The 22,464-nt window shown below is 38.6% G+C and overlaps 1 protein-coding gene across 7 annotated transcripts in view; it reads left to right on the top strand.

Moving 5' to 3' along the window:
* The window catches only part of Ppp2r2b (protein phosphatase 2 regulatory subunit Bbeta), a 437,378-nt gene that overhangs the window by 189,930 nt on the left and 224,984 nt on the right, over positions 1-22,464 (top strand). The window contains exon 2 of one of the 7 annotated variants that reach the window (XM_040272825.2): positions 11,499-11,583. The exons of the other annotated variants lie outside the window; for them this stretch is intronic. Within the exon in view, the coding sequence (XP_040128759.1) occupies positions 11,547-11,583 (37 nt within the window). The 5' untranslated portion in view covers positions 11,499-11,546. The remainder of the gene's footprint in view (positions 1-11,498; positions 11,584-22,464) is intronic. 7 annotated transcript variants of the gene reach the window in all.

The raw sequence follows: 22,464 nt of genomic DNA, 5'->3' as shown, positions 1-22,464 counted from the left end.
TGGTTTTTTCCCCCCTCATTTATCCTTACAGTTCTATAGGCTGATACTGTTCTTATCCCCCTTTAAATGAAACACTGAAGCAGCATAAAATTATTACACAACAGTAAGGGAGACAGAAATCAATCCAGGTCTGTCTGATGCTAAACTCCCTGTTTTTAAACACTGCAACAGACCATCTCAATTTAGTATGTGAACACACCTGCTGAAAACAAAAGCCATGCTGTTGACACAGAGAAAAGGCTATTCATTTTTCTAAAGAAATACACTTTTGAATCAATACTGATACAAAGTGTCCAATTTTTATCATGAATTTGAAAATGAACTGAGAAAAAAAAAATTAAAGGCAATGCAGTATCGTAAGCAGTGATGTGAAATGTACGTCAGCAGCCCTGGGTAGGATTCCCAGTCCTGCCACCATAATTAGTCACTTTTACTCTCTGGGCTTTAGTTTCCTAATCTACTAATAATGAGGTTGAGGGTGGGGGAGGGGGAGGGATAGTCTCTGTAGGTTTTACTGGCTCTAAGTTTCTATGATGGTTTATGTCTGTCCCTGGTATGTTCTGCTGTCATGCTCCGAGTGGGTCTGGGAGAACACAGGCATAGGCTCCCTGTGGCTCTAAGCGGCCCCAGAATTCCAGGTCTTGCTATACTTCCTTCAAGGGTCAGATCATCCTTCTGGCAAGAAGGCTCTGGTGCAGCCAAGAGGAGGAGCCAGAAAGGGAACCGTCTCCTTGCCAAAAGCTGCTGCAGATGGAGGAGCCAGTCTGTCTGGGCAGCCTATGACTTTGAGAGGAGCCATTTGGCAAAGTTTTTGGCAGGAGCTGCCTTGCAGCATGAATGCTGGAGACAGTCCTGGGCTGGAGTGAATCGGGGATGCAGCAAAGGTGGCTGGTGGAACAAATAACCATCTGGTGAGCAGGGTGCTGCTCATCTTGCTGCACTGACAGGGAAGAGCAAGTGCCAATCGGTGAAGCTAAGCTCTCGGTGACATGATCTGACAGGCACAATAGAATTTCTCCTCTGCTGTTGTATACTCCATGGGCCAGGGGCTATAAATCCCATGTGAACTTGGCTCTTTCAGAAATCAGGAAGGCCCCAATATCCTCCAATGCTACAAAGCAGGGGAGAGAATTCATCAGTTCACAACAAAAATGTATTGCCAGGTGCTATGCCGGATGTGCTGGGATTGTGCTAAAGTATAAGACTGTTGTTCTTCTTCTCAAACATCTTCCCATCTATTTGGCCAGATGATGCTCTGTCCTTCTGGAGATGTAGTTAAGCTGGGCTATGATCAGAGCCTGCCTGGATCTACACCCACCGCTGGCAATAGGAGCTCTTCGTCCTTGAACAGGTCATGCCGTCTTTTTGAGTATTTTTTAATCTACAAAAATATGGCAGGAGATGAGGCAACATGTTTTTGCTTACATGTGAGAATTAAATAAATGCAAAAGGATCTATACCTCATGCATTTAGGATCAAGAGTTGAAAATGGATTCAAAATATTAAGGCAAGGAGTCATCAATAATGATATGCCTATTTTAAACAGCATTCATTCATTTTGATGAAAGGTCTAACGAAGAATTGAGAATCAAAGACCTTTAAGTATGGATTTTTAAAAAAAATTTTGACCTTTTAAAATTTTGTTTAATTTTTATTTATTTATCTTCCATAATGAGTTACACATGATAGAAGAATGCATTTTGATTCGTTGTACACAAATGAAACATAAGTATGGATTGATGATTGGGGGCTATATTTTTTCTTGTACAAACCACACCCAGAATCACAAAGATCATGATTTTAGTTAATTTGAGATTGAGTGAGAGCACAGACACCTCATAAGCAATCTTACTTCAGATTTTTATGATTGTTCCCCAAATTTATAGCTACTACACTTAATTTAACAGTTCTTTGTCATCATTTGAAAGCATTTAACTTACTTTTCATACGAAATCACCATTCTCTTTCTTTTGACACCTTCATCATTTTCCATGATACTTCATTAAATAACAAGTATAGCCAGCATTGAGGGATTTGGTAACAAACACAATTGAATCTCAGTCAACATGCCACTCAACCTGAAAAGTTATGTACCTCCTAGATTTGCCTTATTTATAGACACTCCTGTTGGCCCCGTTTCTTAAAAGGATTGCAAGGCATGTTTTCATGTTTTCATCCAGTGAGTCAGCTACTTAGAAGATTGCTAAGAGTTCCTATTGCAATTATGAGGTAGAAGAGCCACTATATTCTGAATGCTTACAACACAGCAGGAATTGGTCCTGTATGTGACCCAGTATTCATTATGTATAGATATACCATATATGAGTTACAGGCATATATGCTGAGTATATGATATGTGTGTTTGTGTGTATTCCTCACAACAGCCCTCAGAAGTATATATAGTTGAAGCTGAATTAGATGAAACTTTTAGGTATAATTCACCATTTTTATCCATCTCCTAGTACAGTTTCTGGCAAATAGCCCCCATTACACATTTATTGAGGAAATGAAGAAAGGAAGAAATTGATTTTTATTTTATTGATGAAGAAACTGAGGCTTGGGAAATTTGTATAATTTGCCCAGTATTGATCAGCTAATGTAAATTCAGGTATCAACAAAGAAATACATGTACTGGGACTTGAAGTGTAACTCAGTGGGAGAGCACTCTCTTGATATAGATGATGCCCTGAGTTCAATCCCGAACACCATAAACACACATGCACACACACAAAAGTATGTTCTTAGGGAGAAGCTTAGATATATTACAATAACTTCTATTGTATGAAACTCTTGGACATATAGTTAGGATTCCATATTACCCAGAGAATAATCTAATAGGATGAAAATTTTATATTATCTCCATTTCATACATGTATATGGGTGTTCTATAACAGGGTTTAGTAAACTTTTCCTGAAAAGGGCCAGATCATAAATATTTTAAGCTTTCTCTGTCCAGGCTATACAATTTATCCATTGTAGAATATAGGCATGGTTGTGTTCTAGCCAAACTCTATCTACAAAATCAAATGGTAATCTGTAGACCGTAGTCTGCTGACCCCCATTCTAAAAAATAAAAAAAAAAAGTTACTAGGAACTGATAAAAGTTCAAAAGATATTGATCTTCCAAGTGAGTGAGTGCAGTTAGTGCTAGAGGAAAGTTTAACTGACCAGGTAGAGTTTAGGGGGTGAAGGGGCCCTGGGGGATGCTGGCAAGTGGAGAAGAGTGGCAAAGGCTTTGCTTATTGAGGCCTGGAGTGTTGTGACGTTAGGCGTAAAGGAAGGCGAGAACGGCATGTAGGTTGAGCAGATGGACTGGAGGATAGAGAAACTGTTTGCTGGCTCATGGAATCCCCATCATAGCCAGAGCTCATTCTAAGTAGAGTCCCTCCAGTTGTTCACTCAGCACTCACTTAAAAAATATTTATTATAAATAGTAGGCACTGTGCTTTAAATGATCTAGGTATACAACAAAAAATCAGATATAGAACCTGCTTCCATGGAGTTTGTGTGCTATTGAGAAGATACGTACTAAATAAACACAAACATGGCCATAAACATAAATCTTGCGAAATACTATGTGCGGGGGTGGGGGGAGTCTATGAGAAAGCAAAGTACAGCTCACTGATAAAAATTTATACTGTAGAGAAAATTCTATATCTCCAGGCATCATAATCATTATAAGCATTTTCTATATATTTCTTCTCAGGCTTTGTGCGTGTGTGTATGTGTGTGTGTGTGTGTGTGTGTGTGTGTGTGTGTGTGAGAGAGAGAGAGAGAGAGAGAGAGAGAGAGAGAGAGATGAGCGAATGCTGGAATTATATATAAAATGGTATCATGTCTAGTTTTGGCCCACCACATAACACTATGAGCACTTTTCTCCAACATCCAATAGTTGATCTATAGTTTTATCATCCTCCAAATGCTGGAAATTTATGTTATTCCACTTTTTGCTATTCTAATTGTGTGATAAATAATGGCATGACTCTAACTCATATGTTTGATTATTTTTAGAGTAAGTGTTCTAAAGGTACAATTGCTGAGTTAAATGATATGAATAGTTAAGTCTCTAGATAGTGTTCATAAGTTGCCTTCAAAACTAGTAATTCCAGACTGGGGGTGTAGCTCAATGGTAGAGTGCTTGCCTAGCAGGTGCAAGGCCTAGGTTCAATTCAACACATAAAAAAGGCTTACTTTGTAATCACAGGTATCCTTCCCTATCATTGTTCCATCCACATTTTGCCTACAACTCATATTGGCACAGATTTTTAGGGTGTTGACATTATTCCAGAGAAGTTGTATGAGCTAAAGATTGGAAAAAATTTCATAAAGATGTAACCATTGACTTTTGATTCCATAGGCCTTGTTCCTCTAAGAGCTCCAGGGACAAGAAGCAGGTATAATCCTCAGCTTCTGCCATTAAGTACTTAGGTGAGCAGTTAGGTCCCTGGGATTCAATGGCCCACCCATGTTAAATAAAATTACTTTCATGGTTTCAGGGCATCATTTGTAGATAAGTACATGGAACCTGGTGACCCAGAAATGTTAATTTTCTTAAAACTGATAAGTAGGTAACTTCAAAGAATGATTGACCTAGTAAGAAAGCAGTGTGGTTGTTTAATGAGCAAACCTCTCTTGGGCTATACATTTGAAATTTCTGAAACTAGTGCTCACTTTTTTATGGGAGGGGGGTAGACTATGTGTAGTTGAATGCAATTTGAACCCAGGCAAAGCTGAGAAAACTGAACACTACCTATGATTGTCTTGACACTTTAAAACATCTTCAGTTTTCTCCTCAAGCCTGGCACCATGATTTAATGTAAATGAAAAATACAAATCTTATAAATTACCAGGGGGTTGTTTTTTTTTAATGAGAAAGTATGTTTGTGGTCTACATTTCAGCAGTCTTTGGGGTTACAGTTGGGGGTCAATATGAAGTCCCAATTCATTTGACTTGAGAATTTGGGGGCATTTTTCCCTCTCTAAAGTGTCTTGAGGGCTTGAGGTAAGAATACTAAGTTCTTTGAGACCCGCCCCTTTCCTGCTCCTGGCACTAAGGATTAAATCCAGGAACCTGCACATGTTAGGCAAGTGCTCTACCACTGACCTATAACCCTAGCCTACTCCTCCCCCTTTTTATTTTGAGAGTGTCTCACTTAATTGCCCAGGCTGGCCTCAAACTTGAGATCCTCCTGCCTCAGCCTCCTGAGTAGCTGGGAATTACAGGCCACCAAATCTGGTTGAGAAATTTTTTTTTAATTTAAAATTTTTATAAAGGTAAAAAAAATGATACACAGTATACCTACATGCTCAGTACATAAAAAGTAAAGGATAGATGGATGAACAGCTGAGTGGATAAATGCTTGTGATTAGTAGGTGACCCAGTTGCCTCTTCAGAGGATTAAAAATGTTAAAGCAACTTCTAGAAACACTAAGTTTCCATGGAAGATTTGGAAGTATAATATAAAAATCCACCTGTCATCCCCTTTTCTTATAAGGGACAAGTGGGATGCTGTGAGACAGTATTAATTAGAATGACACAGGTTTGTGGGGAGGGGCTTGTGGAACTCATCAGTGGCACCAATTTAAGAAGCGAAAATATAATGTGGGGGTAAGGGAAGACTCAGCCCAGAACTCTGAGCCAATAAAAGAGATCAGGGCAGTTCATTGCTTCCAGCTGTTCCAATGACTGATTCTAATCCCTTCTCCTGTCCCCTTGTGGGGTCAGAGATCAGAAACTTGCTGAGTACTCACCAGGACCTGAACTCTGTGCTGTGGTGAAGAATGCAAAAGCAGTCTGATTATCATACTGCGCGTCTGCTGCCAGCTTACTCAGTCCCGAAGCTTCCTCAGCACAATCGGAGATGGAAATTTTCTGATCAGAATTTTTCCTATAAGTCTAAGAAATTTGGACTTGAGCCTGTTATGCAAGCCAGATCTTTTCTTTTTCCAGTTACTTGACAAGCAGGTCGCCTTTGAGTCACTCATAGGGTTGGCCCTGATTTAGACATTGTCATATGCTGAAAAAGAAAAAAAAAAAAGTTTTCTTTCATCTGCTCCTTTAAGAAGATTAGTCTGCTCACAATTTTCTCCTGTGCTTTTGCAGTTTACTGTTTCCTGCCGGCCTCTCATCTTCTGAGGGTGTGGGCTCATCTTCAGCCACCAAGGCTGCCTTGTGCTGGGTCCCCACTACTGTAGGCCATTCCCATTTCTGCGCCTTGATGTGTACTCTTTCTTCTTTCCTAGTACCTACAAACTCTGTCTCCATTCCACATTTTTTTTCAGGAAGTTCCCCCCCCCCCTGAATTTTTCAAGTTCTTTAATCATCACAATTCCATGAGGTAATGGATGAGGCAGATCCTGCACATTGTCACCCTGACAGTACAGAAAATTCCAGAAGGCAGTGGCCACATCTTTGTGTCTTAAGTTTGCCTTGTAATACAATCTTGGCATGTAGGTGCTTAGTGCATGATTTTTTTTTAACTTGATCTCAATTTAAGAGTAGACTGGTGACTTCTCTCTAGTTAGGACTGCAACCTATATATTCTTTACTTAGGTATTTACTTTTGTAGATTCCTGTAAACATATTGAATCTAGGTTCTCTATCCTCCACTGAAGTTGAAAGATAACAGGGGAGATGTCAAAAAACGTGCTATGTAATTTTTTTTTAATCACTTAGGATCTCTACCAGCTAATTAAGAGCATAACCTATTATTTATTCTTTCATCCATTTATTTATTCATGTGCTTGTTCTTTCATTCTATTCTTTAACCACTCAGCAAGTGTTTATTAAGCAACTGAAACCTCATTCGTGTTGTAGGAGTTGGTATATAATGAAATCAATAAAAAATATCTAAAATGTTATTAATATTGGCTATAAGGGGGGAGGAAACACATAAGCAAAAAAAGAGTATATTTTAAAGATAATTAAGGTAAGTCATATCCATGATTAAAAGTGTATACATATTGTGATTGTTCTTATATGAAATTCTGTATGGGTACATAAAGAATACTATGAAATAGATGGCTACTAAAATATTAATGATGCTTATATCAAGCTGATAAAATTTTAAGTAATTTCAACTATTTATCTTTATTTCCTCCAGTGTATGACAGTTTGAATAAGTACATACATTGTTTACATAATAACAATAAAGCTGTCACCGTGTTGTAAACAATTCACGGAGGGTCTACTAAAATACAGAGGACTAGTCTCTGGATATCAATGTAGTAAATATTCACCTGAATTCTTCCTTCTACTTTGAAGACACATTTCTAATTCTTCAACTGAAAATCAGTTTGAACCCTGGAAGAGTAGTGATAAGGATTCTAGAGACTGTCAAATTCTGTAGCAAGAATCCTTCTCAGTGTCTCTTACCTGAAGGTGAGTGAAAGGGTTTTGGCAATGAGCTTGGCCTTTGGTTCAGAACCCCTTTTGGTCTCTGTCTCTTGGATGAAAGAAGGGTAAGATGATATCTCAGCCAATCTTTTCATATGAGGCCTGGGCAAGGGTCTGGATGAGTCAGTGAAAATCAATTGTCATGATGGAAAACCCATTTAAGAAAAAAGTCCTAGAGCCAGCAGGTCAGAGCTGGCTCCTCTGCACAGGAAAGATCTCACAGTCTGTGTTTATTGACACAGAAGGTGGTTTTAATTACCCTGAAGGAATTTCTGGCATGTTTTGCCAAAGCCAGTCTTAAAATGTTTAATCAATGGATTAGTGACAAGCAGACCTACTGGAGAGGTCTGCACATGGGTGTAGCCGCTCAAGAGTAGTATATTGCAGTGTGGTTATTAGTGACAGAACATGGCCATGTTTTATCAGAGAAGCAGGAAAATGCTACCATTCACTCATGTGATGATCTTGGCTATGGGAAATAATAGTGTGTTTTACATCTGAGAAGCCTTGGTTTTCTTCCTTGATTTCATGATCCAAGCAACTTGCATGGTTTCAGTGCCCTGAAAAATAAACTTGGTAAGATGCCCTTGAGCAAGAATCAGAGCAATTGATCAAGCATTTTTTCTAACTCCACAAGTAGTGACTTGAAAGAATGAATATGCTTTTCTAAATATAGGCCCAAGGAAAATTAATAGTTAGACTAGCATAACCTTCACTTTAGTTATACCTATTCTTGATGACCTACAAAATATTTTAAGAACCAGAACAGGAAAAATAGAATGGTATCACATCACAAACCATTTTAATCCATCACAAGCTGAGGATTAACCATTGTCCAAGGTAAATGTAAAGTTATAAAAAGAAATGTTTCCCTTGCTTTTCATGTCTTTGCTTTTGAATTGCTTGGTTGAATGCCACCAACAGGTGTAAAATCAGTTAAGAATAGTATTCAATATTGTTTTTATCCGTCTCTCCAAGGTGAACTCCAGGTAGAAATTTCCCCCCCCCCTACATAAAATTGTCCTTCGAGCTATCTCCTTTCACTACAGAGCGGACAAATTCTACTCTAATGTAGGCAGGCAAGAGAGAATAACGTGGTACCTTGAAATTTGAATAGGAATCCAAGGTGTCTTTGGCAAAACACATTGAGCCCCTCTTATTGAGCTACTGAGGGTACCTATGTCTTGTTCATTGGCATAGTTGGCTGGTGATGTTCTTCACTGATTGTCATAAAAAGGTGTCTCTGGCTATCTCCTATTAACAGGAGCTATTTGGGATTTGCCACATTCACAGGGAAGTAAGGCCATTAGAAACAAATCCCCTTCAACTGTCAAAACAATTTAGCAAATAGTTCCACTGATGTTTTTGGTACTGTTGATAATTTCCAACTTTAAAGAATCCTCCTTCCTCTTGCTTTTAAATTAACCTATTAGTAAACCAACTTGACCGAATAGGTTGATCCAAAAAGGAACAAGGAAGAAGCTACTTAAAACAATAATGTCATTTTATGCTTGTGAAGAACTTTTAGATTTCTGCAGTGTATTTTCACAGCTTTTATCTACTATTGTACAACAAATATGAAGATCAACTTTTATTTATTCTCATTTCCTCAGTGAGGAACTCCACTGGAGTTGATCAACTTGCTTATAATCACATACCTAATTTATGGTAGAGAAAATACTAAGGTCCAGATATTCTCATGCCTAAATCAGAGCTGTTTCCATGATACTAGAAGACTAGATAAGTCATCTCTCAATGAAGTTCCAACTAGACAAAATCTCCGAGCCTTGGAAAGATGCTCATTTTTGCTGAATCTCCACAAGATGGTGGCTACCGACATTCTTAGCATAAAGTTCTATGGCTAGAGCAACTTTGTGTACTATAGCCTTTGTTTTTCTGAATCCTGATGGTTTGTTTGGTGTCTACTTTTGCACCATGTCTTCCATTCCACTTCTAAGAAGTCATGGGTTTTTTAGCTTCCACATGAATGCAAACATGCACTATTTATATTTTTGTGCTTTGGCCCCTTGAATGTTGGGCTTGGGTATAAGATGTGTTTCATTGCTAAGATCATTCATTATTGCCAAGTGGAAGTCTTGGGGGCTACCTTTCTGACCCATTATGCAAACCTCAAAGAGCAAAACTTTGATAGTGAAGAAGCCAGTGGAGTTGGTTCTATTTCATGGCTGTACACTGCACCCAAATATCTAACTCACAAATATCTGTTATTGGAACAAGTAAGAAAATAGGTGTTCTAGACAGCTCTTCACTGACACAACTCTCATCCCCAGAAATGTAATGTAAAAATGAGGAAGCTACATTTGATGCCTAATTTTTACACACAATGTTTATCTTTTGCCTTGTCTCCATTTCATTATGTGAGCAGTGAAGTCTTTAGTAAGAACATGGGCTTATGAAATTATCAACCACAGCTGCCCATATGTAAAATTGGGACCATAATAGTAACATGCTTCTGTGGTGGTTGTAAGGATTGGCCCAACAGTTGTCAATCGCTAGTTCAGTCCCCGATGTGTATCGAACATTCAATAAGTAGTTGTTTGGTTGTTTGTCATATTTCTAGAAGACTTAAATGGTCATAAGTGTTATTTGCATGGACCATATATTCTTCCTACTCTCCTAATCCCTAGGACTCAGGATTCACTAAAAGATATACTTACATGGATAAGAACAGATTCTGTAAATGACTGGGTTTGTATTCTGGCTCTACCACTTACTAGTTCTATGTCTTTTCAGACAAATTATTTCAACTCTCTAAGACCAGGTGCCTCATCTCTAAAATGAATATAACAGTGCTGCACTTCATAAGGTCATTGTGAATATAAAATACAGCTGTGCATATAATGTACTCAGGACAGCCCCAGGTACAAAGTGTGTAGTATTTTCTAAGTAATGTTAGGTTGTATTTCCATTAGTGTTAGTACAGTTATGTCTATGTCTTAAAGTATAACATTTCTGTTGAAAGAAGTTGTTTTTACTATAAAACAGTGAAATAAATTAACACCCCAATCTTAGTCTTTGATCCAGTATCACTTCTAGGTTGTAGCAATTTGCTCCCTTTTAAGTAATAATTTCTTGGGGTGGAATTTTGTGAGAATCTCAGCCCATCATTTCCCTTTCCTGAATGTGAAATCAAGCACTAAGTAAAGTAAAATCCATTACCTATTCCATGCACCATCAGTAAGGTGGTTTTTAAAGGCAATAGCTTTAAGTTATTAAAAATTAATGCCAGCAGGTTAATTATAAACCTCTCTTTCTGTATTAATGGTATGTTGAAGTTTCCCATTAAGGCCTAATTTTGTTTTGCTTTTTATTTTTTAATCTTGCCTTTTTAAAAATTGTTTCTCTTTGTACTACTTTATTCAGAGCATACATCTGAACACTTTCAGAGAAGGGAGCTGTGTCTCTTTATTCCCTCAGCTGCTGGGGATTGAACCCCAGGTCTCCCCCAGTACAGCTGTTTCTAATCAGTGAGATGACATGCTGCAGCTTCTGAACAGTCCAGCCGCCAGAGTTGTTCTGTACCAGAATAGTCCCTCTAGTTTCCCCTTTGCTCCTAGCCCTGTGCTATAAAGCTGGACCCCAAGTGTTAACTTCCTGCTTTGGGGACCCCCTGTAGCTATGTGAAGACCCTCTCCTCACCATTGAAGCCTCCACGGAATCCCAGATGCATTCAACAGTTGTTTTCGGTTCATATACATTGGAATCACCTGATGTGCTTTTTAACTACCAATTGCCAGGCACCGCCCCTAGTGTTTCTGATATAATCCGTCTGTGAGTGGGAGCCTCAGAGGGCTTTCTCAGTTCCCCGGATGGTGATGTTGCTGCTGCTGCTGATCCAGAGCTGCTGCTCCATGTCCCCGAAGTCAGAGGACAGTCCACCTGCATTTGAGGGGACAGAGCACAGGAAGATTTTTGTGGTGTTGACTGTGTCACCTCAATAGTTTTGCAGGCCAGAGCCACCTCACCCAGGCTGACTGGGGAGGGGGAGATGTAGGGGAATGTGTAAGTACGCCTGTATGTTGCCAAAATTGAAGCATCGCTACCTCCTGGAGTCTGGATCTGAACCCCGTGTTTGTCACAGGAGCCAAAGGAGAGCCCGAGACAGAGAGTAGTGGCACAATAATGAAGCATGAATTATCCAGATGAAAGCACCTATGGAAATAAAGGTATTAGTATTATTATTTATACTTACTGTTCTTGATAAAATAGCAATAATGATGTGCTGCATAGTTCACTTAAGTTGCACCCTGAGACCCCAGTAAATTGATTCATATTTTTAAAAAGTTATTATACATGAAGCTGGGTGCAGTTGTGCATGCTTGTAATCCCAGCGGCTGAGGAGGCTGAGGCAGAAGGATCACGAGTTCAAATGCCAGCATCACAGCCTCAGCAACTTAGTGAGACCCTGCATCTAAGTAAAATATTTAAAAGGGGCTAGATATATTGCTGAGTGGCTAGGTGCCCCTGAGTTCAATCCCTGCTACCAAAAAAGAAAAAAAAAAAGAAAAATACATATGTATACACACACATGAGACAATAAGACATAGTTTGACTTAATGAGAATATATTTTAACAAAAAAATACATGGAGATGATAAATTATGACTGATTTTGAAATTACTAGGAGAGAGAATGTTGGTTAGACAAGAGTGGAGTCTGCTTTATTGATTGATACTGGACAGACATGTTGAATAGGCTAGTGAACAACACAAATATTAATTGCTTGAACAAACAAGTAGACAATATGGTCATCGTACTTTGTATATAATGAAGAAAAAAAGACTCTCCATAAATGGGAAATTTTGAATGAGAAAGTCCATTTAGAAGTCACTGTAGGAAAAACAGTAATCACACACCTGTATTAAATAATTGGAAACCCTCTCATGGTAACCCCTAAGGAGCTGCACCTGTTTGGCTGAAGTGGCATGAAGACATCAAACTGTATGTGATGAGGCTATTTATCTTTATGGTCTTCATATTTGGCTGTATACTTGAGTTCTGGGGGAAACTTTTGTACAAAGAACTGTATTTGATTTAAGAAAAAGAATCATCTGAGGTCCTCCCTAAAGGTGGAGTTTGTAGTAAGGTTGACATGAACTTTGAGACATATGGAAGGGGAAGACTCAGAAGCACTCCCTTTCAGAAAGGAGTAGGAAAGAAAAGCTCCCCCCAAATTGCTTATCATAAGACAAAAGAAATTTAAAGTGGTCAAAGGTCAAAAAGGGAAGAAATGCAAGTGCAGTTGTATGTGCATGTATATTTGTGTGTGTGTGTGTGTGTTTGTGTGTACCCTCCATCAGCCTGTGGGGTGGGGGAGTGTCAGGCATTAATGCCCTGAAGGAGCCCTGCAACCTTTAATTTATTTATTTATTTTGAAATATTTATCCATTTATTTTGAAGTCACCAACACTCCTCTAAGGAGTGTTTAAGCAAAGAATGAGTAATTGGAATGATCTGGGCACTATGCCATGAACTTTGTATGGGTCAAGTGGGTAAATCCTCATCTTCTCAGTACTTAGATCCTGGAGGACCTGTGTCTGTCCCCCAGCCTTGGGGGACCTGGGAAAGCCTTAGCCAGTTCTGGATGATCCTACTTAGGCAAAGAAGAGCCTCTTTGACAGCTCAGGAGGACTTCTTTTACTTCTTTTTTATTATTATTATTTCTTCTTTCTTTTTTCTTTTTTGTTGTTGTTTTTGGTACCAGTATTGGACCCAAGGGCACTGGACTCCATGCAAATTACATACACATATTTTACATATATATAATTTTTTTGGCAGTGCTAGGAATAAAACCCAGGCCCTCACACATGCTAAGCAAGTATTCTAACACTGAGCTACGTTCTCAGTCCCCTCTCGATGATAGTTCTTAATGTGGTTTTTAAATGTAAGATGATAAGAGACCAGAGTTTACTTTTAAATAACACCTGGGTGTGTATGTGGTTATGAGGTGTAGTTCAGCTCTTCCCTGGCTATAGAAAATTTAAAATCTTGTCATACCTATTTTAATAAAGGCTTTATATCTCTTGTAATTTCAATGTACCTTTTTTTAATCACTTAATACCAACCAGTAGCACTTTCAATGAATTCCAATATGATACTGATTGAAGATTTGAGTTTTATCTGGTTGGCGATACTATAATGAGATGAAACTGGGCATGCTTAGAATGGATTTCCAATATTTATGCCCCTTATTCTTTTTCCAAGAGGGAGAGAAAGAGAAAGGATTGAAGTATTGTGTTACTTGGTAGTATCTGTTATGTCAGACTCAAATTTTTCAAAGCACAAAATCTGCTAGTGAAAAATACTGTTGAGAGTTGGAATTTTAAGAGCTTGTGAGGAAGAATAGCAAGAATGAATACCTACCTCTCACTATGCCTCATCAAACCCAAATGTTCCTGAAAAATCCTTTTAAAAATACAAAGATGGTGCCCTTTCAAAATGCTAAGAAGCTGGTAACTATGCAAGTGTTGTGTGTCATTTAGTGAGCAAATGTGAGATATAAGATGAGCATGTGTGTGATAATAGAATGTGAAGTCACTTCAAGGTATTGTTTTTCATGTTTAGCCACTTTCTTCAGAAATGGAATCCACTCAAATTTGGTTAAGATTGCCTTGAATTCTCAAAAAGAGATTAACATTATTTAGTAGCTGTCTAAGGCATGAAACCAAAAATGGCTATCTGATTTCCCAAAATATGCCCTAATAAGAAATAGTGCTTCAATATGTAGCAAAAATTGGTATGAAGAGAGTTTGGCATCCATTCTTTAATTCATTATTTGTTGAGCACCTACTTAAGTAATGGCAGTTGCTATTTATTGAGCCCTTGTTATGTGTTATATAGGGTACTAAACTATTGAGATTTAAGGTAGGTACTGTAGTAAGTGTGTTTGCAAATGGGAAAACAGAAGCTTGGAAAGGTAAGGTAACTAGTTCAAGTTCACCCTGAAAGTAAATAGAAAAGCCAAGATTTGAAAACTAACAAGTTTGATTTTATATTTATTTAGCTATTTAAAAAAAAATTTTTAGTGTTGATGGACCTTTATTTTGTTTATTTATATGCAGTGCTGAGAATTGAACCCAGTGACTCACACAGGTGAGGCAAGCACACTACCACTGAGCCACAACCCTAGCCCCAACAAGTTTGATTTTAATGGCTGCATTTTTGCATCACTCCCTTACCTAATTCATAATCTTTTCCATAAGGTTGATATAAAGACTAACAGGATAACTGATCACAAAGGGCCTTTTAAATTTCATGGAACTTGATGCTTTCCCTGTGCCTGTTGAGCTGAAGCAAGTGTCAGGTGTTCAGAAGCTAGTGCAGAATAAAAAGTAAAAGTCCGGTGGTGCTATGTGGACAACCATATTTTCCTTGTTAGAAATACCTCTGATTTGATGGTTGGCATGCCAGTAGTCATGAGTGGCATTCCCTTGGGGATCTTTTTATGAGACAGCAGGACATTAGAGGAGCTGGATCATGGGCTTACTCCTAAGTGGTATTTGTTAGAAATTGTTAGTGCTCAAATAACTGGGCATGGTGGCGTATGCCTGTAACCCCAGCAGGTCGTGAGGCTGAGCCAGGAGGATTGCAAGTTCAAAGCCAGCCTCAGCAAATTAGCAAGACCCTGTTTCAAAATGAAATATATTTTTAAAGGGCTGGGGATATGACTCAGTGGTTAAGCTCCCCTGGGTTCATTCCCTAGTATCAAAAAAGGGAAAAAAAATAAAGTGCTCAAACATTTCTGAGATTGGTAATTCCTGTTTATAAATCCATGCCCCTCTATACTGCTCAGCACAAAGTGAAACAGAGGTTTGGCAATTATCCAATTCTTTTTAAGAATCTTGGTTCCTAATATGAATAATCCAAAGATCCAATTGGACTTCTAAAATTTCTGGGTTATCCAATTGATGGGTGTGTTCTGTACTCTGCCTCCACTTTTTTTAACCAGACAGACTCTTCCTGTTTCTTCTATATTTCTGATATTCCTCAAGGTACTTCCTGCATTTATCTGGACTCTAATTAGCCATTATGCTGTGTGTGGAGGATTGTCTGTTCTGGTACCACAGAAGCAGGTCCATATTGCTGGCCAGTGCATCAGTCACTGGAGATTATAAAGAATGATTGGAAAGAGGCAGCTGCAAATCTTTTGGCACAAAAAAATACATCTCCACTACAAAGGGAATAGCTGATTCTCCAGTACTGCAGGACAACAATGAACCAAAATAATGAAGTCTTCTGCATCATAGTTCAATTCCAAAGGTTAATTGTTAGCTTGTTTTAGTCTTGCTTGAGACCAGATAAGGGAGTTTTCCCTTTGAAAGCTTGACTGAGCTAGTGTGAAAGACAAGGATGTCATTCAGATACATATGAAATGCAAACAGTTTCATGTATTAATGGTCACTAATGACCTGTAATCAAACTATAATTTGTTAAGTTGAAAGCAAATTGGTTTTTTGTTCAGAAGTGTAAACAGAAGACAGTTTTTTTCAGTCTGTTGATTGTCCTTCTCTACTGATGACAGTGGACTGAAGGGTTACTCTTGAGATGTAGCACTTTGAGGCAGCCAGGGTTAGTTCCTGAGTCTCTCAGCTTCCTTGAGCCTCACAATCCTGCAGCCTTAGTCAAAGGGATGGAGGAAAGGATGCTATTCTTGGTGATTTTTCTTCTTGATAAGATAGCAACTTCAGTTTCAATTTTCTCTTTCAACTTTACTGGCTTACTTTCTCAAAGCATCACCATTCACTCAGCTAACATTTTAACACAGAAATATAGAGGGCCATTGGAGCTGTAAATACTCCTATGCCTCAAGGTTCATAATGGTTATCAAGAGAATCCTCACCCATGTTTGTAAAATTTACATTCTCTCTGTTAATATCTTTAATATATTGTGTACCCCTACACTGTGTGTTACTCCTCCCTCAAACTCTCTGTTGAGATATGCATCTTAGAGAACAAGGCCCTTTGATCTTTTGGAGTGCACCAAAACAGACAATAGAGGAGGCAAAGGGGAAATACTGGGGAGTGAATATGGGACAGTGAATATCTCTATTATGTATAATTATAATGCAGTTATTTTTAAAAAATGGGGAAAGACCAGCAGTGGAAATATCAAGAAGTTATAGTGACTCCTTGGGATATCTAGACCTTATTTTCCTGGTTGTTTATTTAAGAAAATGCATATATGTAAATGCTATGGAAAATGACACTAAAGCATAAAATTCTTTAGTCCTTCATGAAGTAAAAAGAAAATATTCTGATCTACTTGGTGTACAGTGAAGGAATAATAATGCAGGTTAGCCCAGTGTGGCATTTGGATCAGTTAAGATTATGATGAAATAATGGGAATGATCTCCCTCACACAGAACCCAATTTCTTTCCTTTTAAGCACTAATAACAGCAATGATGTTATTTACTTGTTAGTGTGTTGGCTCTCTCCTCTTTTTGAAGGAAAGAGCCGTCTGTCTGTCTCTCTCTCTCTCTCTCTGGAACTGGGGATTGAACTCGGGGGCACTCCACCACTGAGCCACATCCCCAGCCCTATCTTGTATTTTATTTAGAGACGGGGTCTGACTGAGTTGCTTAGCACTTGACTGTTGCTGAGGCTGGCTTTGAACTTGCCATTCTCCTGTCTCAGCCTCCCAAACTGCTGGGATTATAGGTGTGCGCCGCTGGGCCTTTCTCTCTTAGCATGTACGCAATCCTCTAACACAGTGCCTGATGTGTCCTAAATATGCTCAGTACATAGTTTTCGAATGTTAAATGAAATTGGGTCCAATGATTATAGCTTAAAAACCAATGGTAATATTCGAGCATTGTGAAATAAAGCAAAATTACTTGATAACAGTGATCTTAAAGGATAGGACTTGGTCACTGGTCAGTATCATACAATTAGTAATTGACCCTTATGTGTCATTTCCACATAATAATTTATTTCAACATATTAATGGCCCATATGAAAAATAAAGTTTTTCTGTTTCTTTAGAAACTACCAAAGCCAGGCAGCGATATTTCTTACACTCATCTCTATGGTTACCAATCAAATTTCTGGTGTGGATTAACATACTTCTCAGAATACAAAGGAGAGTGAGCTTTAATGCTCAGGAAAAACTTAATGGTACTGTGAGTGGATGATGGTCATTTATTTCTTTAGTAGATATTTGCTATGTGCCAGGCATGGAGCTAGGTGCCTGGAATATGCAGCAACAAGGCCCTCTGAGGAAATATATTAATCAAAGAATAACAAAGACAAATGTGCAATTGTGACAAGTGTGTTCAAGGAGGAGTTTGTGGTGCTATGACCGTGTGCAGTAAAACGGTTGGGCCGGGCAGGGAAGGCTCCCTGGAGAAAGAACAACCAGGTAGAGGGAACCACATGTAAGAGGACCCTAGAGTGTGGTCAAATGAGGATTCAGAGAACTGAAAGGTGGCCCGTGGCTTGAGTTCCCGCAGGGTGGGCATTAATCAGAAGCCACATCCTGCAGAGCCTTGAAGTTATGTGAATCATTTCTGCTTTTCTGGTAGGAGTAAAAGGGAACTGTTAAAATATTTAAACGTGTGGAAGATATGAGTAGTGATCAAATTTTTTTTTTAAAAAAGATCATTCTGGCTGCACTGCAAAAATAGATTGGAAAGGGTGTCGAATAGGTTTAAGGAGACAAGTGATTTGTTCATATGAAAATGACATGGAATGTGCATAATATATGCCCACGTGAAGCACAGTCCCTGTGTAAAGCACGTGCCCTTGCAAGAGATTCAGGATGAGCTCCTTCACAGTACAGATCTCTTGAAATTTCCTCTGTGTCATGCACACGCACTTATCCAGACATAAATTAGCATCATTAATGCAGGGTGTCTTTGGAGCCCAGCTCCCCCTTCTAGCGGATTCATCACGTTAGCACCTTTTCCTTTGTACTTCACCCTCCACCTTCAAAGGCTGTTCTCAGGTCTTATTTTCTTTCCCAGAAGTGTGAGATTGGTTTTTCTGCTGGGCTGTTAAAGTGATCCTCCACTTAAGAGTCTAATCTGCCATGGCTTTGTGCCTGTTTGTCAGGAACTTCGAGAATGTATTAAGACATGGTACAGGGTAGGGGCTCTATTTTGACAATGATTATGCCTATTATCTATTTTAATAAATGTAAATTGCTGTGGAGAAACAAACCATTTTATGCCACTTGAATTCTTTTCAGGGAAGCCTGAATCCTTTTTGCATGGCTTAGATGTATTACTGTCATTTTCCCTTCACTGGGTTGAATAAAAACACTTAAATCAGACCTTTGTTAGTGCACCTTCTTGTACTGTTGCCCTGATAAATTGTTGTGATTTTAGTCTTTGAAATCTATATTTTGTAACACTTGCAAATTTATGTGTAGAGCCTTTCAGAATTGAGATTATGGAATAAACTGAATACCAAGCCCACATATACGTTATATGTTCCAAGCATTATACTTGGGATATAGCAATGAACAAGGCACCAATTCTGCCTGTAAAAGCTGACAGTCATTTCTGTCGGGATGGGAATTTATAGATAAGCAAGAGGACAAAGCCAGGATGCCCCATGTGGTTATGAGTTATAGATGCCATGTTTATATAGATGGAAGTGATTTCATGTAGAAATGTGTCAAAGGGATGCAGAACTCAATTAAAAGAGCCCCAATGGCCAAAGAATAACAGTTTGAGCAATAAAATAAAATTAGATTATTTCCCAAAGTATAAAGTAAATGTTCATAGTGATACAAGTATATGGCCAAATAAATTAATAAACGGGGTGGGGGAAGAAGTAATATCCCATGCAGAAGAACTCCAAATAAATTATATAGATAATATGCCTTCAAGGAGCACAGTCAATGGGCATTGCTCCCACTGATTCGGTGTGGACTGTTCCCAGTGATTTCTTTCTAGGGAGTACAGTGTGGGGAGAGGAGGGAGGAACCTTACATGGAGAACGTGACAAGCACTATTTCAGCCAGGTGATCAAGGTCAGCATGAACACAAGTCATGTTGATAGTAGGTACCCTTGATTGACATGATGTGATGAAGATGGCACTTTAGTTTTTGTGGTCTTCAATCATGAGAACAGCATCAAGCAAATCCCAAAAGGAGCATCCTGCATTATACCTGCCTGGTATTCTTCAAAGCTGTCAGGATCAAAGCAGGGAAAATCTGAGAAACTCACAGCCAAGAGGAGGCTAAAGAGACATGACAACCAAAGGCTGTATACACGGGGTTCTAGAACAGAAAAAGGACATTAGGTAAAAACTAAGGAAATCTGAATAAACACTGGCTATAGTTAAAATAACCATGTATTAATATTGGCTCATTAGTTATAACCAGTGTACCACAATAACATAAGTTGTTCGTAATAGGAGAAACTGTAAGAGGTATGCAAGAGTTTATTTATTTGCTTTGCAGTACTAGGAATTGAACCAGTGCTCTACCGCTGAGCTGCATCCCCAGCCCTTTTTATTTTGAAGCAGGTGCTTGTTAAGTTGCTGAGGTTGTTCTTGAATTTGCGATCCTCCTGCCTCCATCTCTTGAGTCACTGGGATTACAGGTTATTTATAGTAATTTATGCTATCTGTTTAATTTTTCTGTTAATCTAATACTTCTTATAAATAAAATCTGTTAGAGTAAAATAAAGAGCAAGAGGTTCCAGTCCAGTGGGGGATGCCAATAAGTCGTAGGCAATTGTAATACAAGTGTAATGACAGAATTAGGCACGTGATGGGACATCAAGTAGGTCTTTCAAATATTGAAACTACAGGTGGGTTTTTTGACCTTACTGAATGATGACAGTACCTGCCATAAGTCAATAGAGGCTGTAAAGTCAAACCTCAGAAGCTTAAACCTCCAGCTATGGAGCTGGGTGATTTACTAAATCCGTCTGGGCTTCTGTTTCTTGTCAGTAAATAGGATAATAATAGTATCTACCTCCAAGAGTTGCCCTGAGGTCTGGGATAAAGTATGTGCACTTCTTAGAACAAGCCCAAGCACATAGTGCTTAGGTAAACAAAGCTTCAGCCACTCCTGTCTTCTCATAGGTTCACGGCAAGGAATCAGTGGAAGATCATGGAGTATGCTTAGTGAATGCTTAGAGTTAGGCATGTGACTGGCAGAGTATAGTGTATCTCCACCCTGATAGACTTCAGCCCCATGGCAGCAAAGTAGAGGCTTCTGGAGGACACAGGTATCTTCCCATTGAATTCCATGCACTACCCCTTACCTTCTTTACCCCTGAAGGGAGAAATAGTGGGAGTTGGTCTGGTTAAGAATGGGGTGATGGGCGTGGACTCTGACAGAAGGAACAAAGTTCAAAAGCTTAGGAAGCAAGCCACCTCTGCACAACTCCAAAGAATTCCAAAGGGCTGGAGTATGGAGCCTAGGGAGGGAAGAAACAGTGAAAGTAGGTGGGAGAGGTGAGCAGGATCCATATTATGTGAAAATTGGAAGACTGAATAAAGGATTTGAGATTTTTGCCAAGATCAAGGGAAACTATAGGCAGGTCGAAGCAAGATGGCAATAGGTAAGACTTGAGCTCTAGAAAGATCACTATGGCTATTTGGGGGGAAGTGAATTTGAATGGAAGACCAATTAGGAAATTGTTTCAGTTGTACAGGTGAAAAATCATGGTGCCCTAAATTATGGTAGTAACCCTGGAAGTAGAATTAAAGAATTCATAAACAATAATCCTCAAGTTATGTGAAGATCTTTTCCTCCCCAAGAGACTGAGTATTATAATTTGTACCTGGGAAATTTCCTAAAATTTGCAAAAGATAAAAATAATGTAGAATGATATAACTTGGAAGTAGCATTGAAACTTCTATATATTTTCTTTTTTTATTCTAATTTGTTATATATGACAGCAGAATGTATTACAGTTCATATTACACATATACAGCATGTTTTTTTCATATCTCTGGTTGTATACAAAGACACCATTTGTGTCTTCATACATGTACTTAGGGAAATGATGTCCATCTCATTCCACTGTCTTTTTTACGCCCCTACCCCCCTCCCCTCCCCTCCCTTCCCTTTGCCCTATCTAGAGTTCATCTAATCTTCACATGCTTCCCCTCCTATATATTTTCTACCTGCAATATATACCATTGTATGTAGCTTAAAAAAAAAAAAAAGCCAGAAGCATAAAATGATGTTGACTATGGACAGACTAGTATTATAGACCAGCATCACCCAATAGAAATGTAATCCAAACCACATAGGTAGTTTTAATTTTCCAGTAGCTTCATAAGAAAATAATTAATTTTACTGTATTAAAATGCCATTTCAATACGTAGTCTAAGTAAAAATTGAGATGTTGTATGTTCTTATTCTCGTATTGTTTCAAATCTCAGTGTATAGTTTACATTTATGTCACATTCAGCTCGAACTGACCTTGTTTCAGTGTGCAATAGCGACGTTGGCTACTGTATTGGATGATGAAGGTTTGGAGCTCCCAAACTTAGTAAAAAAAAAAAAATTAGATTTATACTTGCTGGATAAATCTCTATAAAATGAACTAACCTAAATTTCCACTTTATTATAAGCACATGGGAAACAAAATTTGCTATATGTACTCAATTTGCCTATTTCTTTCCCTCAGTACATACTTATTGAATGTCCACTGTTTGGTAATGGCATCTTCCATACCAGCCCCAGCTCTTGTTTATACACTGGAGTTCTAAAACACATGGTGTCCAACCTTCATGGAGCTTATAAGTTTGTGAAGAAAGCATGTACCCAAAAAAAAAAAAAAAAAAAGCCACCAGAAAGTGAAATCATTATAAATTATGCTGTGATGGAAACAAATGAGGGTAAACATGGTAGGTTGGCTTTTGATAATTTCAGTGGAGGTGGCTGGCACAAGCTGAGGAGATGAAGGAAAAAATGAGTCAGGCACACAAAGAATGGTGGAAGGCTGAATATCAAGTCATAGAATAAGCTAATGGTAAAACTTCAGACCAGTGAAAGTTGAAGAAACCAAGTTTGTTCTGCATACTAATAGTGTTTTTAATGAGGAAAAAAAGCTGGAATAAGATAGTAAATGTTCTGGAA

Source organism: Ictidomys tridecemlineatus, chromosome 1 (genome assembly GCF_052094955.1).
Source record: "Ictidomys tridecemlineatus isolate mIctTri1 chromosome 1, mIctTri1.hap1, whole genome shotgun sequence".
Lineage (NCBI taxonomy): Eukaryota > Metazoa > Chordata > Mammalia > Rodentia > Sciuridae > Ictidomys > Ictidomys tridecemlineatus.
This window is presented reverse-complemented; position numbering and strand designations above follow the sequence as displayed.